The following is an 18575-nucleotide window of genomic DNA, read 5'->3' on the forward strand; positions in this document are numbered from 1 at the left end:
AGCTGTCTTCAAACACACCAGAAGAGGGCATCTGATATCATTACAGGTGGTTGTGAGCCACAATGTGGTTGCTGGGATTTGAACTCAGAACCTTTGGAAGAGTAGTCAGCGCTCTTGCCTGCTGAGCCATCTCACCAGCCCTTTCTGTAGTTCTTTAAGGGATTTTTGTGTTTTCTTTTTGAGGGCTTCTAGCTGTTTACCTGTGTTCTCCTGTATTTCTTTGAGGAAGTTATTTATGTTTTTCTTAAAGTCCTGTATCATCATCATGAGAAGTGATTTTAGATCTGAATCTTGCTTTTCCGGTGTGATGGTGTATCCAGGACTTGTTATGGTGGGAGAACTGGGTTCTAATGATGCCAAGTAATCTTGGTTTGTATTGCTTATTTTCTTACACTTGGGTGTTGTGGGACTGGCTGCAGAGTTTGTGCCCAAGGTCTGCCTAGAAACCTGTTTTCAAATACATCTATAACTGTACCACAAGTCAGGTGCATCTCTATGCTTCCCATAGTTTAATATTTTTTGCTAGTTTAATATCTCTCAGTAGATTTTTTTTATCTCTTTCTTTACAAGTCTTTTAGGGAAAAAAAGATAAAAATAGGACTCATTTTTTTCCTTAAGAAATAAAGATGATACACTGAATTATTTTTATCTTTAATATACTATTGGCTGTACAATTATAGAAATTAAGTATAAGAACATATTTGAAATCCTATTTATGCATTTGTTTATAGACATATTTTTTAAACAAAATCTTGAGTCAAATGTAATAGCCATTACTTTAAGACACTGTTAAAGAGAACAAAAGAAAAGAAAAGATTTCTTAGTATTCTGGAAGCATCCACAGGTCTGCACTTTGGTCTGTGTCTATGGCTTTTCTTGTGTGAAGTATTCCAGATTCTACAGGAGAGTGGATCAGGGACAAAGACATTGTTTGGGGGATAGAGAGATGGCCCAGCTGTTAGGAGCATGTACTGTTCTTGTAGAGGGACTGAGTTCTGTTTCCAGCACCCACATTAGGCTGTTAGCAGCCACCTATAAATCCAGCTTCAGGGGATCCCATCATCTCTTCTGGCATCTGAGGGTACCTACACTCCAGTGCACATAACACACACACACACACACACACACACACACACACACACACACACACACACCGCCCCCCCATATACATTATTTTTAAAAATTAAAAAAAAAAATCTAAAAATAGAAAATACACTGTGTGAACGTGGCAGGGAACTTTCTAGGCCTCTAGACTGTGGGGATGAGAGAAGGCTCTTTGCAAAGCAGATGTTCTCACTGGATCTTCTCCCCTATACTGACTTGGGAGCAAACACGTGGCTCCTGTGTGGATAGGGAATTGACCTCTTTTCCTCCTATTTCCTCTAACTAGAACTTGGAAGGGCTGGGCCTCTATGACCTTAGACCTCAGGCAGCCAGAGAAAAGAAGCTTGTCCTCTGACTCTTCCTCTTACTGGGTGGGGTGAAGTGCCATTCACAGGTGCTAATGCCTATGGCAAGTATGGCATATTTAGGGGAAACAGAGGCACAGGTACCTGAGGAAGCGTACAGGAAGCCTTCCTCCTGCTTAGTATTAGGTCCTGGGCTACCCTCGAGTCACAGCAAAACTAATATTCCAGTTGGCTCTCTTCTAGGTGGTTTGGTCAAAGCCTCAATTTTACAGTATAAAGTTGTTTCATTTTATCCTGTTCATACGTGACTTTTTTTTTCTTACAAGAGGTTTGTGTTGAAGACTGAATTTAAAGATTTGAGATACTGGGCATTCATTCCCCTCTTCCTCTTTGACTTACTGGGATCTCTCACTTCAGTCTCTCCTGAGTAGAACAGAAATACTCTCTGAGCCAGCAGGAAGAGTAACTCTTGCTCATTTACAATAAGAAAATAGAAACCCTATTGGGAACGTTTTCTTAGTAATAGCAGCATGGGCGATCTCCTTTCCCAGATTCTGAAAACAACTGCAAGTCTGGCAGGACAAAAATACTGAACTAGGCCTCAGGACAGTGGTTCTCAACCTGTGGGTCACGACCCCATTACAGTCAAACAATCCTTTCATAGGGGTAGCCTAGGACCACCAGAAAACACCAAGATTTATGTTACAGTTCAGCACAATGACAGTTAAGAAGTAGCAACAATAATAATTTTATGGTTGGGAGTCACCACAACGTGAGGAACTATATTAAAGGGTCCCAAGGTTAGGAAGGTTGAAAGGCACTCCTCCGGGAGCTTTTGATCCTGTTTTGCTATTGGATCTTACTAAGGGATAGGATGTAAGATTTTACTGTGAGACTCTGTCTCTCAGATGGATGAGTTTGCGTGTGAGATTGATGTCGCTTCTCTAGGCAACTCTGCCGGCTCCTTTCACTCAGTAATCTGGGTCAGCTATGCTTCCACTCCATTTTTTTCCCCTCTGAATTTTTCTAAATTCTGATTGGTTAGTTTTGGCATTACCTTAACGAGGCAGTGTGTGATTTAAATGGTTTGTCTTTCCAACAAGCAGCCAAAATAAAATCATCTTAATAACTGTCTGTCTACTCAAATTAATTTAAATAACTCACATTTGCCAACATGTGATTCTTCTAATTTGAATTTCCTTTCTAATTTTGAAATTCAGGACATCATCTTTTATCATACATGAAATAAGTGTACCTGTCACATACAGAAAAAGGAAAATGCTGTTTTGGTTGTTGGCTCTCCTGCTCCTCTGCGCTTTTCTGTGGAACTATAAAGGGCAGCTGAAGATAGCAGACATCACTGACAAGTACGTTTTCATCACTGGATGTGACACAGGCTTTGGAAACTTAGCAGCCAGAACTTTTGATAATAAAGGCTTCCGTGTCATTGCTGCCTGCCTGACTGAATCAGGATCAGCTGCTTTGAAGGCCAAAACCTCAGAGAGACTTCACACAGTGCTTCTGGATGTCACCGACCCAGAGAATGTCAAGAAGACTGCCCAGTGGGTGAAGAGCCATGTAGGAGAAAAGGGTAAGAGACTAGAGTTGGGGGACAGGGCTAGGGAGGTCAGGGGATGAGGAATTAACTAAGGCAAAGTAACGAAATAATTTCAGATGTGAAGAACATGTTCACATTGTGAATGGCCTAGCAAGAAAATGTCTCTTAAATCCCGGCAGCACATTTCTGAATCTCTGCAGAGCTTCTGAGTGATTCCAGTGTATGTGAGATGTGCCCCAGACAGACTTGCCTTGAGTCCCCGCAGCTGGACCTAGAACAGACATAAATTTCCTAACTTTTTGTGACCTTCTTCAACAACATCACAACAAAGGGAGCTGAGATTCTAGTCTATAGGAGAATATGGAAATGGCATCCAGATCACCACCTGATTATCTGCGACCCACATCTCACCAGTTGGGTCCAGAGTTCATCCAGCTTTAGTGGTCAGTAGAACAGGACCCATTGCTATGAGGAGAAGGGTTCTTAGGGAGTCCAGTGGTCCAATGAGCATTAGACATTCTCTAAAAACAAATGCATGTGCTTCAATAACATCTTTAGCTCTAAGACTCTGAACCCAAACACAATGATGTAGCAAAGCCTCCTCCAGACAAATCGTGGTGCTCACCTTTAGCAATACTATATATTTCCAGTCAAGGAACAGTCAAGGGGATGTCTTATTTTTCTATCAAAATTCAGCATAAGGTAGATTCATATAACTTTTCTACCCATACAGAATACTTGATAAATGTACTCTGGCTGCACCATCTTACAAGGCAGGAAAGTGGACCAATTTGCTCTACACCTTAGTTGAGAAATCAGAAAGTCTTCCTCAAAAAAGCATAAAATCAGGAATAGAAGAGCAGTGAGTCTGAATTCTAATAACTAACATGAATAATTTCAGCATAGCCTCCCACTCTGCCGGCTACCACTTCCCCAAAATGCAAAGACATTTCAAAGCAGGAATAACTATGAAGAGGAAATAGCACCATTGTATAAACAAAGAACTGTATTTCCCTCCAAGATGCCCATAGAAATGACATTTTCTACTATGCCTCCTTTCTCTCTCTGCTCCAGGTCTCTGGGGTCTGATCAATAATGCTGGTGTTCTTGGAGTGCTGGCTCCCACTGACTGGCTGACAGTAGATGACTACAGAGAACCCATTGAAGTTAACCTCTTTGGACTCATCGACGTGACACTGAATATGCTTCCGCTGGTCAAAAAAGCTCGAGGACGTGTTATTAATGTCTCCAGCATTGGAGGCCGGCTTGCATTTGGTGGAGGGGGCTACACTCCATCCAAATACGCAGTGGAAGGTTTCAATGACAGCCTAAGGTAAGGAGAATTAGTTGACGAAGTACAATTGCTGCTATAGCACACTGGATACTTAGTATGTAGAAGGTACCCTTTTGAGCACTTTAGAATATTTCCACTTGTGGAGGGTTACATAGCTGATTACACAGTGGTAGAACTGATATTTGAACCCAAGTCTAAGTTGAGTCTTATTCTTTTTGCTTTTGTATTAGTGTGTGATGCCAATAGTGGGGTGAATTTATAGTCAACAGATCATTTTGTCCAAATGGAGAATCATCTAGGGTGGATCTCTCTGTTGTTATTCCTGGTAGGTGCTAACAGAACAGTACAAGTTTATTTAAGCCTCCAGCAGAAAACCATTAAGTCTCAATGACTGCCCAATACACTCCAGTTGGGTTCTGCAGTTGTATCCAGTGGGAGAGACAGGAAGAGGATGCTAGATTCATCTTACCAGGAACAAGAATTTATGACTCTCAGTTCAAAGCCCATACGTGATTTTTCAGTCAAGGTTCGGAAAAGAAATGACCAAACATTAAAATTGTGTTCAGACAACAGAATTTACTTAAAGGACAATTTTTAAACATGTAGAAGGTATGAAAAGATACCCCAAGGATGGGAGTAAGGGCTAACATCAAAGGGCATTGCTCTCCAAGGACTACAGGATGAAGAGACAGGGAAGTGAGTTTCTACACCTGGAGACACGGGGGCTAGTAGCTTCAGGATGAAATAACCATTGTTGACATTCCATGAGGAATCACTAGTCCCACACTGTGTACTCCCATTCCTGATTCTAACAGATTGTGCTGGCAGATGCTAAGGTATACTAAATGCAAGTGAGCCTTCTGGAGTATAGCAGGAAGAAGGGACTGGAGAAGCAAACAGAAGTTAAGTCAACTGAATCATGTTGAGACAAGCAAGAGAAAAGACAAAATTGATATTGGCTTGTCTTTAATCCTCCATTGACTTAGTCAATTAGTGATACTAAAGGCATATGTTAGAGTTTATATATATATATATATATATGTATATATATATATATATACTATATCTATATCTATACATATATAGATAACTCTATATATATATACACATATATATAATAGATTTAGAATTAGCTTACTAATAAAAAAGATAGATAATCCCACTGAGGTTAATAAAGACTGATAACTTCCATTCTATCACATGATCTAGCTGTCAAGTCTGAGTCCCTTAAAAATAAGCACAATAAAATTCTTCCAAAACATTAATGTGATGTCAGATAGTCTGGAGGACTTGTTGGAGGTGGAGCTTTTTGCTGGGTGTGGGTCTGGAATGTGGCTGAAGAGTTTGCTTTATCTACAGAGTTAGCCAGCACTGCCGATGGCTCAGAGATCGTCACACACTCTTCAAGAAGCGATATAGTAGTAAACATTCCATTCTATAAGCATCAATGACGTAATAAAGTGCTTGTACTTTAAAAATGATCTTAACTGTGGTGCTTGTGGAATCTGTTGGGCAGCTAGACACTGTCTGAAAGTATTTAACAGAAAGTGTTTTGTGTCTTTATGGCCCATAGAACCGGTATTTCACATGGAATTATGCAGGCAGCCTAGTCCAGTGGCTGTTCCAGGTTGTCTACATAGAGAGGGAAGGACTGAAAGACAACAGTCCAACAGAGAGAAGACTGGAATGTTAAAGCTGTATTATTTGCTCAACTTGTATATTGCTTTCATGTTGGCTTTACTCCCCTCAGAAGCTTAGCAGAGTGGCCTGTCTCCTGTCCCTGTGTCATTCCCATGAATACATAAGGAAAGAAGTCTTCTCAAATCGTTCCTTGGAACTGCTCTCTCCCAGATCCAACAGACATCAGTTAACAGATGAATAAAATGTAATTAGGTTGAAAATCAAACTTTACGATTCCCCCTCCCAACCTTTAAGATTTTAACGTAATATACTTTTCAAAACTCTCCCAGGGTCAGGTTGATTTACATAGTCAGTAAAATATATTTCAAAATGTATAATAGTTTTGTTGCAAGAAATCAAAATCTGAAAAGAATCTCTGGCCTAGCCTACAAGGTCTGGCTCCAAGCCTCAGTATGGGTAAGATGTCTATAAAATGAGTGATTGCCTCTTTACACACTCCTAGAGGAACTATACATTAAATTTAGAAAATAATTACTCATAAACTGGTCTGCAACACATTCCTCAGTTGACAGGAAGGAGGCACCCACATCTCAAACCTGTGACTCATAACTGTGTAGACTTGAGGCTGCCTGTAGTGATGTGAAAGGAGAGCTTGCTCATCATGGATCAGGGTGGCATGCCAGGAATTGTGACACTAAATCCTTCCTCGTCCTCAGTCACGTTGCAATCCACATTCCAAAACTCAGGGTAGACTTGTCCATCCAAGCCAGTCACTCCTGCATCTCACCATCAGGCTCTTTGAACATGGAAAAGAAATGGTCTTAACCCAAATGCTTGTCAGTTTAACAAAAGATGGTGGCTTAAGGGGAAACGCTGGATTGGTGTGGAGCTATTCCAAGGACTGGTCCACCCACACCCACAGTGATGTGGTTCTTTAATAGGAGGATTATATTCAGAGTCACTTCTGCCATTCATCCTCACTTGACCACCTTGAGCTCCAGTTTCTTCATCTTCAATGTGACAGGATAGGACAAGATGTTTGTTGCCAACATAGCCATTCTGTGGTTCCCGGAAAAGACTTATAAGAAACTAGTTGAAGAGTAATAAACATTCTCCAGATAAATTTAAATGAAACAAAAAGAAAATTAAGAATATGAGAGACTGGGGATGTGGCGCCAAGTGCTTGCCTGGCATGCATGAAGCCCTAGACCAGACACACAGCTCAATGAAAGCGTGGGGTTTTATTTTGTTTTTAAATTTAAAAAAAAAAAAAAATTCTTCGATTCTTCTTCTCACAGGCGGGACATGAAAGCTTTTGGTGTTCATGTCTCCTGCATTGAACCAGGGCTGTTCAAGACAGAGCTGGCAGATCCAATCAAGACAACCGAAAGAAAACTTGCTATTTGGAAAGATCTGTCTCCAGACATCAAACAACAATATGGAGAGGGCTACATAGAAAAAAGTGAGCGTGGGGGTAGATGCAGTGTCTTCTGGGATCCCTTGTCCTGGCCAGCATGAAGGAGTCTCAAACACAGCAATGTGGTTCTTTAATAGGAGGATTACATTCAGAGTCACTTCTGGCTTCTCTGAGTGATTATGAATGCTTATTAAGAAACTACCAAATGCCAAGTCTTATGCTGAGCATTTCTGAATTATGTCATTTTATGCCTCAAAGAAAGTTACTGGAGTAGTGAACAGAGGGTTTGTAGGGTAATGCCTGGGTCTGAAGTCAGCGGCCTTGCTCTCAATAGTCTTCCTCTCTATACACACTTCATCTTATTATTAAACACAAGCCACAGCATCTCACACATCTGTGGAGGTGACAAATGATGGAGCAGAGTCAGACTGTGACTTTTATACTGTGCCATAGCTGATAACAAAAGAGGAACCAAGCAAACTGTGAAACAATGAGACTATACAGCACCAAGCAGACAGATCCTCTGCAGGGCAACGCGGAGAGCCAGAAGCGATGCTATCTGTGTGGGCTCTAATTGCCCAGGGAATACAAAGCAGGAAAGGGGCCCAGCCCATACCGGTTTGGATAAGGCTTTAAAATCCAGGGATTCGAGTGGAGGAAGCTATCAGAAACAGGAACAAATGAAAGGGGAAGGGGAAGAAAAGATAAAAAATGAGTCAGAGGACTGAGGCAAGGGGGTAGGATAATAATCATCCCACAGTGATGACTAATACGGTGTAATTTGTAATACTAATTACAAAGCACTCATCGTCCTTCTACGTGCCTCACACGCCCGCTTCATTTATAATCCCTGAGCTCTGTGGAGTAGCTGCTATTATATCCTTCATTCTGTAGGAACAGAGACACAGAGCATTAACATGGCTGAAATTGCACAGCTAGATGTGAACCCAACACAACTGTGCAGTGAGTTCTTGCACACTCTAATCTAAAGGAAGCAGTGCAGTGAACACTTTGGTCAAAGTTCCTGGCTTAGGACTCTTCTCCAGCTCCAGTTTTTCTGAACCTGTAATGTTTACTTGATGTTCCTCAAACACGGAGTTCTTGCCTTTAGAGGTACAAGGTGCTGCCTCCCTCCACCTCACACTATCCCTCGAAAATGTGGCTCCTCCCCTTCATGAGTTACAGTGACACAGAGCACTATGACAAGGTTCAAGATCAGAAGTTTGAATGGAGACCCAAGACTCAAGTCAGAAACATGTATGGAAGTTTTCAAAACAATAGATATTCCCAACCATTCGATATGATACACGCACATGCAAAAGGCTCCTGAGGATTTCAACTAAAATGCCTGATTGACAAACTTTGCAAAGAGTGTTTCTCTGTAAGCTTAGAGACCATCACCATTAAAAGATTTATTTCTTGTACTCTGACTCTAAAGGTTTTGTGTAGGTCAGAGGAAACAGACTGAACCCTGTTAGACTTAACACTTCAGAGACAAAGTTCTTCATGTAAAAGGGTTTTCTATTCTAGATAAAGATGTTGAAGCTGATAAGTACCTATGGCTATATCACAAGATTCCATCCAATTTTTTTCTATTTTGGCACATAACAATTATACATATTTATGAGGCATAGCGTAATAAGAATACCAAGTGATAAACAGACCAAGGTGGCTGGTGTGTTGATTTTCCTCAAATACTTATCATTTGTTTGGGTTGAAAACATTCAAAATTTTCTTGAGCGTTGAACCCAGTTTTATAGTGATATTAAATACTAAATATTTCCAAGTTGGAATTTAGAAATAAGCCAGACTCACAGTCCCAATACAGACCATAAATTTGAAGTCACTTTTTTCCATTTCCCAGGATGAACAATAATTTAACTTAGTCATGGACACTTACCACGTTCTTATAACAACTATGACTACTTAACAAATACCACTATCATTTATTAGGTTTCCTAAACAACTGGGAGGCTTCGACCTAACATGGCAGCTTTTCCGCTGAGAAGATATGGCTCAAGTGTATTTGAAAGCATGTGAATATTATAGGGTAGCTCTACTTTGCATGTTTCAAGGAAGCCTCACACCAGTTTCTGTAATTGTCGTTTTAGTTTACATTCTCAGCAGCCACATGCACAGGATCTCTTTCTTCGGCACCCCAGTCAACACAGCTCATCTTTTCTCTCACCACCTGCCACTCTAATGGTCTACTATGATGTCTTGCTGTGGGTTAAATTTGAGCACTAGAGCAATTCATGCACTGCGGCTAACACATTCATATACACACCCACTGGCCCTGTTTATGGCCTCTTGAAAAAAAATGTCTGTCTGGTTCCTTTTCATGTTTCAAAAATCAGATTGTTCATTTTTTTTCTATTGAGTTGTTGGAATTCCCTTTATATTTCTTTTTGGATATTAACCCCTTATCAAGGTATGGTTTACAAATGTTTTCCCCAGTCTATGAGTTATCTCTTTGCTCTTTTAACTGCTTCCCTTGTGATGCACAGCAAATTGTTAGTCTGATGCAATCCTGTCCATCCATTCTGGCTTTTGTGGCCTATGCTGTACGGATCATCTTCAAAACTTACTGCTTGGTCCAATTTCAGAAAGCTTTTACTCTGTGCTTTATAGTGTTAGGTTCTACTTTCAAGTCTTTAATCTGTTCTGAGTTGACTTTTACATTCAGGATGAGATAAAGTTTCAATTTCATTCTCCTGCCTGTAAATGGCTAGTTTTTCCAGCACTTTTTTATTGAAGAATCCAGGGTCCCTAAATCATTCCCAATCCCTTGTGAGATTATTTGACTCTCTGGTAGGGTCATGACTCAAACACTTCATTTGCCCAACAACCAGAAATGCTTAACTTCTGATTCAGGACAAAATTGTAGATCTGTGTGGTGTCCCTCTCCACCCTCGCATGCATCCATCTTCGCTCATACACAAGGCCACGTATATAGTCGTATTTTCTATAACACAGTACCTTCAGGGTAGATTAGAAATCAAACTCATGACTTCCTAGAGAAAAGGCTCTCAGGGACTCTCCAGTATCCATTTCTCTAATGTCTTTGAAGAAATAGTCCTCAAAGTCCTCAGACCAGCAGCATCACTTGAAAACTTGTGGAAAATGCAAATGCTAAGACATCGTTCGTACTTACTGGCTCAGTAATTCTGTATGTAAACCCAGAAGTCTGGGTTTCAACAAGCATTGTAAGGATATTCTGCTGCCCTTCCAAGTTTGAGATGAGACCAAGTGGCCTAAAGAAGACATTGCCCCATCCTTTTCTGAAGAATGGAAAACCATCCCAGTGAGCCCCAGTTATAATTGCAAACTCAAAATAAAGTCCCTGTCATGTGTCGTTCTGTTTGCACCCTAGCCTCCGGCTCTGACTCTCCTTTTCTGCCCAAGAGTGAACATATTTTATCTCTTTTTTTATAGGTCTACACAAACTGAGAAGCAATACCTCCTCGGTGAACTTGGACCTCTCTCTAGTGGTAGAGTGCATGGACCACGCTCTAACAAGTCTCTTCCCCAAGACTCGGTACCTTGCTGGGAAGGATGCCAAGACATTTTGGATACCTCTGTCTCACATGCCAGCAGTTTTACAAGACTTTTTATTGTTGAAACAGAAAGTAGAGCTGGCAAATCCCAAAGCTGTGTGACTCAACTGACCACAAATGCCTGCCCCCAGCTTCCAGACTGGCTGATTTCAGAGACTTATCACCTCCATCTCATTCTTTACTAGACCCAATTCGGACTCAGTTAGACCATGCTTCTGTTTATAAAAGAAGATGTTCCATGGTCCCTTCTTAAGTCTTCTGTGAAAATAAGGACAGAGAAGGCCTAGCACATAAGCCAGTCTTGCCTGATAGCGAAGCTTTGCCTGTTTGGTAAGAGAAATTGAAAGACTTCTCCATCCAAAATAGGTGTGCTACTACGTGCCCCTTACTGGCTCAGTAATCCAGATCGTTAAGCATTGTCTCTTATCAAAATGTTAAGCAATAAGTAGTCTTTAATAAGTGGATCCAGTGGCTCTGTTATCTGGCAGAGAAAAATACTCAGGCTGGGCTTTACTACTTTCTGATAAGCTTTGATAAGAACAAGAAAGAGGTAAAAGGTGCTATTACACAGACCACTGGTATGAACTGAGAGACAGTTAGAAATGGGTAAGAAATAGAAGGGCAGAAAAAGACAGGAAATGAAAGGCAGGAAGACGCCAACACAAGCCTCATACTCCAGAGGGACCCAGAGGACACACTACTACTGTTACTGAAGTCACAGCATCTGGCCCTTGCCCTAGAGGCACCTCACCTCCGGCTTCATCCAGTTGCAGTCAGCTGCAACAGAGCGGAAGCACATACCAGTTCTTCCGGCTACAGCTGCTCCTCATTACAAGGCCAGGTTCTTGGCTCCATCTCATGGCTTCAGACTCTGTGGCTTGCTTACTGCTCTTTGGCTTTCCTCATGTCCCAAGGCTACGAAGATTTGCAGAATCTGAAGGGAAGGCCTTCACTGATCTTCCTATCACGCTAGTCCAATCACTCAGCCTTCTAATTCTGTCTTTGTTTTGCTGTCATCCTGAGATTGCTTTCTACTATTCTTATTCCTTGAAGTAGCTACAATTCGCTTACTCTTTCTTCCAATCAAAAACTTAGCATCATGCGGTCTACCATTAAGAGCAAGCTTGCCAGCTGCAGCATCCTAACATGGATGCAGTGTGCCAGCTGCACTTCTGTTAAGCTTTGAGTACTTCCTTCTTAGCTGTAGTTCTGCCATCAGCCTCCCCTCAGAGAAAGCTAGCTCAGCAGAACACGGTGGCTGCTCTTCACTTGTTGGTTCAGAGATACTGTGAAGAAGCCGCTGCATATGTAAACTGTCCAGACTAAGGATCTCTTCCATTTAAACTATCTCCAAGACCCTAAAACATCTGTGGGTAGCTCAGCCTCGTACATAAAGAAGAAAATTCCCAGGGAGCTGCTAAGAAAAATGTTCAAGTTTTGCCTTTCTCTACAGTATTCATTCCAATAGTTCTTGGGGGCGTAAGACATCACAGACTCATTTACTTATATGTAGGAATGGCCAAACGTTCTCAAAATGAAAAACTCTGCTACCTATAAGTGATTTATATCGATTTTAATCTAAGTGATGGCCTCCTGAATTTTTGCGTGCCAAAAGAGACAGTTCTGACTGTTATCTTCCCCTAACTCTGTGATTCCTTCACCCTTCTTTTTGTTAAAGAGGCTCAAATTCAGAATCTCATGCATGAGCCCATGCTATACCACTGAGCTACACCACACCCCAGTTCGCGATTTATTTTTAAAAAGGAAAATGTAATAGTTTCCATCTTAGTTTATGAAGCATTGCCCTAGCCAGAGCAATGCTGCAATCTGTAGTTTAACAGTTTCCAAGCTCTCTCCTTTGGGATACCTGCCTGAGAAAGATGCAGATCAGCAACCCCACTTGGTGCCTGGATACATGATATAACCTGAAACGGATCAGGCAAGGACAGCACAGCCTTCTGCCATTTTCTACTCAGGGAAGTCAGCAACTGCCCTAAACTGATCCTTTTCACTTCTGTTGGAGAAGTTGGAGCCAGAAAAGACTCCACTATGGATTTGTAGCCTAAACTGTGGACAACAGTCACACATAGCAAAAGGTTTACCCTCAGCCTTCAGTCCAGTTTTCTTCTTCCACGGCAGCTACAACTTGAGTATCTGTGGCATATAAGTATACACACACACATATATGCATATATGGAAGACATCATATATATATATACATATATATATATATGGAAAAATAATGTACCTGGTGACTTAGTGGATGCTTCCTGTGACATAGTATAGTTGCTCTGCCTTACATGAACAGTTTCATCTAACCCACACTACATTTTAGTCAGCTAGTCAGCTGTGCGTTTTAGACTTGGGGAGATGAATTCAACTACTTGGGTAATTTTCTGTATTTTAGAGTGCTCGCCATCTTGGGCTAGGTCTCACCTAGGCAGCCTCATTCCAAAGCCCATACTAAGAATGCTGCTGTATGATAAAGAATCCAGGGCTCTCAAAGTCTTCCTAAACCTCAATTCTGATTATACAAAAGCAAAAACCCTTATTAACCAGCCTGATATCAATCGTGCCTGCTCTATAATGATCATGAGTACAAGTAGTATATAATTTTGAGAAAAATGTAGAGATGCACTCACTTTTATTTTGTAAATTCTATTTCTTTTTACTTATGATAAATAATAACATTTTTACCCAGCATTTCAGGTCTTTGAAGGTTTCTAATTCCATTTCTGAATTTCCTTCCCCTTTCCCTCTCTTCTTTGTCATCCTTGATCCTGTTTACGTACTGTTACTTACTTGTGGAAATTGTGAATGCTCTTTTCTAATCTTAATAATGGCCTTCAGTCACCTCTCTTCACTCAAAATCAAGAATTAAAATCTTTTAGCTTTTAAGATCAAACAAAAAGAAAGACACCAAAGATCGGGGCAACACAAATACCAAGTCTCTTATTGCTGGTTTGCTTTTTGTTATGAATAAAAAAAAAATATTGGCAGTCTGTTGTGGTCCCTGTAGCTAAGGCTAATCTAGGCACTGGAAGAATGAAAAGATACAGGATGAGTTCAGAGCCTCCATCACTACCACACTGTAGTCTAAGAAGGCCAATAAATTACTGAACAATGTGATTTGATAGGAATAACCCAGCATCTATCTCAGGGACATTCCATGGAGCACATTCACGATGCCACACTCTTCTGCCCTGACACCACTGAAGAAGGAAAGGTCACCATCTTCTAATTGCTTTGCCAGCTAGCTCCAGTTCCTATGACACTTTAGGCTCCAGCTCCCACTTCCACCATCATAAGAAGGAGTCTCATTCATTCAGCTTTTCAAACAGCCGCCCTGCACCCTGGAGCACAGTCCATGTATTTTCTACCAAGTCTTTATAGCTGTTACACAGAAGATACAGTTACTCTTCTCTTTTACAAATAGAAAACATAATGTCCTGCCGGGCAGTGGTGGCGCACGCCTTTAATCCCAGCTCTTGGGAGGCAGAGGCAGGCGGATTTCTGGGTTCGAGGCCAGCCTGGTCTACAGAGTGAGTTCCAGGACAGCCAGGGATACAGAGAGACCCTGTCTCGAAAACCCAAAAAACAAACCAAAACAAAAACAAACAAACAAAAAAACATAATTCCAAATTCTTGCATATATAATAATCTGAGCTAAATTCCCCATCCTTTAAGTCTAAGAAGAAAAGGAAGAAATTAGGGAAAGGGAGAGAGAAAAGCTTCATACCACACAATGAATTTTAAATGCACGAGCTTCCTGTGCATTCTTTCTAGCATTCTGGAGTCATTGTAGATTAGCAATTTGCAAACCCCGAGTACTGAAAATTGTATAAGACAATTATTCTTATACTCTTGGCTAGAGGCTCCACCTTCACCATTCCCTGCAACTCTTTGTTTTTTAATTTCCACATTTAATGTGTGTGTGTGTGTGTGTGTGTGTGTGTGTGTGTGTGGTGTATTCATGTGCGTGGTGTGTGTTGAGTGTACCACTGTATAAATGTGGAAATCAGGAGACAGCTTGAGTCTGGGAGTTCCACTGTGTGGAAATCAGGTACTGGGGCTTAGTGGTAATTGCTGTTAACCATTGAGCCATCTGGCAGGTCTGGTGCCCTAGAACTCTAAGAAGGTGGTAGAGAAAGGTAAGCAAGGGCTTCTCTCATTTCCTGCTCTCCAACCCCTACTGCAAGAATCTGTGTAAAAAACTCAACTTCTCCTCATAGGCATCAATATAAACTGGCATTTTCAGGGTTCACAGATTGTTTTCAGGAGAAAAGAAGGAAAACTTTCCTGGCCAGATCCTTAACCTCCAAGCCCTCAACTCTTCTTTAGACCTTGTCCCTCCTCCCTTCAGGCCACTTCTTCACCTCCAAATGGGTAAGGGATCATTCCACCCATGGTTCCATTAGACACAAGGACAGGTGTGTTGGCACAGCAGTGGATACGAGGAGACAGAACCCTGGTGAAAATACTTTTGTAAGTTCAAACCATGGGCTAACATGGTTAAGACACAGAGTTTTGTTTGTACTTCCAAAATTCAATTCTGGGATTCAGAGCTGCATTGCAAACACACTAAAGAGTTTGTGCAAGAGGCAGCTCAGAATGAGTCAATAGAATGATGTAACAGTGTGGTGTAACCAGCCCTCTACCTCCATAAAGAAAAAACACAAAAGAGGCCCTGACCTTGGCCTAACTTTGTTTAGAAATGTCATTTTGTATATTCATTATATGTGGTACTATTTGTATAAAGGCATTTTCATTCAAGTATGTATTGGACATTGAACACACTCTCTGCTCTCTTTCTCATCCTTCCCAACTCCTCTTGGTCCCTTTTGTTCCCCTAGACAGTTTCAAGTCCACTTTTATATCATTTATATGGATATGCTTTTATGTATTTGTACAAAATCCAAGACTCAAATAAAAATGATATTTGTCTTTTAAACACTGACTTAATTAGATAAACATGACCATCTCTGGTTGCATCCACTTTCTTGCAAATACTGTTCTTTGTTCTTCTTAGTGGTTGAAAAGTAATTCCCTTGTTTATGTATGCAATGTTTTCTTTATGTGTTCATCTCGGTTGCTGAACACCTGGGTTGGTTCCATAACGTAGCTACTGTGATTAGTGACATAAGAGACAGTAATATGCATGTATCTCTGTGACCTGTTGACTTGAAGTTCTTTAGAAAAATACCCAGGAGGAATATAATAGGGTCACATGGCAGATATATTTTCAATTTTTTTAAATAAAGAAAAGCAAGTTTACATTCCTACCAGTAGTGTGTAAGATAAGGATTTGCTTTGATCCATATGCTCACCAGCATGTTTTCTTAATGTCTGCTCGGCCTAAATTTTAAATAAACAATATACAACAAAGGTTGGCAAAGGTTCTTATCTACTCCCACACATTCAGAGCATTCTTGGGAGCCCTACTCATAAATAAGTGTATTCAGTGTACAAAGGAGAGAAGAGTTAGCTGAAGTCCAAGTGTTGAATTGCTCAAGAAGCTGGGGTGATTCTCTAAGGAGAAAAAATAGAGGAGACAGAGTAGTCCACTTGGAGGAGGATAAACAATAAAACGAGAGCCATGGGTGGAAGCTGCATGGAGTTCAAGTTCAACACTGCATTGGGAGGATTTTTGTACCAGTGGGTTGACAGACATCAGCTACTGTGAGTGAGCATAGACTGAAAGGCTACTCTGGAACACAAGGATGCTGAAAAGGGGAGTCAAGAAAGATGGGTGGAGCTTGCTGTGTCTGTTGAAATAAATTCTTAATCCCTCTGATTCTATCCCTGCCAGAGGGGCTTTCTTCAGATATGGCACAATCCTGTACTTAAATAGCTAGAATTTCTAGATTCTAAAGCCTAAGGGAACAACATTCCAGATGTCTCTCATCCAAGCTGTCATAAGATGTAAAATTTTATTCCCCCAAGCTATCAAAGCTTGCCTTAGCCTCCAATAGGAGAAAAGTCTGTGGTGCTGAAAGGGGATGGAACAGAAATCTTTGCAAGGTTGTTGGGCAAAGGGGAGACCCGAGTCCCGTCAGAGCTCGGGTACTCTGAGTGGATGGATGCAGGAGGCTGCCCATGCTCTCCACATGAGCCATATCCCAGTCTGCGGGGGTAGTGGTAAGGGGACAACCATGGGGGGCTCTGGGCCTCACAGAGGCCAAGGATGGCAAGTTCTAGCTCCTGGGCATCGCAGGCGATGTTGGATACCACAGAAGAGATGAGAAAGAATTGGGGGCACCAGAGCAGCTCAATCTGCTCTGGGGTCGAAGGAAGAAAGGGAGCAGGCAGGAGAAGTGGCTGCCCGGTGGTTCAGGAATGGGGGCGGGGTGGGGGGAGCGTGAAAGTCGTTGGTCCAGTCTCATAGCTGCAAATGCTGGGCCAACACGAGGAGTCTAGTTGAAAGGAAGCAATACATGATCTTAACATGTTTTATTGTAAAAAAGAGAGAGAAAAGGGTAGAGAAGTAGAGTCCAGCCATGGCCTTGTGGAGAGAGGGGAAAAGGAGAGTAAAGACAAGAGTAAGAGGTTAAGAGAGAAGAGAGAGAGAAAAAATGGGGAGGGGCAAACATCCCTTTATATGGTGGGCTGGGCTACCTGTCTGTTCTCAGATAACTGTAGGGCAGGGCATAACTGGCTGTGGTCAGTTGACTGGGGGTGGAGTCCAGCTAGAATACTGTGAGCTTGGGGCATTGTCTACTTGATAGATAGCACAGGATAATGGAGTTGGAGGACTCATGGGGTCATCCATCTATGTCTTGGGGGCATGGTTTTTACTGTTCCATCCCTTGTAGAACCTTCTACTGGGTCTCTGGAAGCAAGCCTCGCTCAACCAAAAACATAGACTGCTTTTCATGGTCCAACACAAAGTTAAGCAAACTTTTTGATCTTCTTCAGAGGAAACCCCAAGGTTAGCACAGGAAAAGGAAACTGGAAATATTCTTGGAACACCTCCAAATGTGAGGGGCATGGTAGTTCCACTGTGCATATATTTACCTTATACTCATGGATTCTGCAGCAATGAATTCAGCCACTCATAGGTAGAGAATAACTTTTAGAAAATGCACCTCTATTGCATGTATACAAAATCTTTCATGTGACTACTAGTGGAATCATCCATCCATTAATAAATGGTATTCAAGGTGAGTTGTGCCTGTATTTGAATCCAATTAATTATTTCAGGCATTCATTCAGAAAATTCTACATTGCCCCACAGGGCTGTCTAGTTCCCAAAGAGTTATTCACTAAGAAGCAGATCCATGACATGGGCAATCGTGGCTTCAAAATATTAGACCCTGGAGCTAGTAAGATGGCTCACCAGGTCTTTACCTGTTTGTCACCAAGCCTAATAACATGAGTTTGATCACCAGAATTCACATTGTGTCCTGTAATTCCTGGATGTTTTGTGTTAGGAGCTTTTTGCTTTTTGCATTTCCTTTGTTGAATGTTTTCTATGGTATCTTCTGCCCCTGAGATTCTCTCTTCTATCTGTTGTATTCTGTTGGTAATGCTTGCATCTATGACACTTGATCTCTTCCTTAGGTATTCTATCTCCAGGGTTGTCTCCCTTTGTGATTTCTTTATTGTTTCAATTTCCATTTTTAGATCCTTGATGGTTTTGTTCATTTCCTTCACCTATTTGGTTGTGTTTTCCTGTAATTGTTTAAGGGATTTTTGTGTT

At 41.4% G+C, this 18575-nt stretch overlaps 1 protein-coding gene across 1 annotated transcript in view; it reads left to right on the plus strand.

The window, feature by feature from the left end:
• Dhrs9 (dehydrogenase/reductase 9) overlaps positions 1 to 13873 on the plus strand; it is a 26290-nt gene extending 12417 nt beyond the window's left edge. Inside the window, exons 2-5 of the mRNA XM_031373387.1 lie at positions 2630 to 3000; positions 4042 to 4300; positions 7201 to 7364; positions 10755 to 13873. Coding sequence (XP_031229247.1) covers positions 2688 to 3000; positions 4042 to 4300; positions 7201 to 7364; positions 10755 to 10978 — 960 coding nt within the window. The 5' untranslated portion in view covers positions 2630 to 2687 and the 3' untranslated portion in view covers positions 10979 to 13873. The remainder of the gene's footprint in view (positions 1 to 2629; positions 3001 to 4041; positions 4301 to 7200; positions 7365 to 10754) is intronic.
• The last annotated feature ends 4702 nt before the right edge of the window (positions 13874 to 18575 follow it).

The sequence above is a fragment of the Mastomys coucha genome, unplaced genomic scaffold (assembly GCF_008632895.1).
Source record: "Mastomys coucha isolate ucsf_1 unplaced genomic scaffold, UCSF_Mcou_1 pScaffold15, whole genome shotgun sequence".
NCBI classification, from domain to species: Eukaryota; Metazoa; Chordata; class Mammalia; order Rodentia; family Muridae; genus Mastomys; species Mastomys coucha.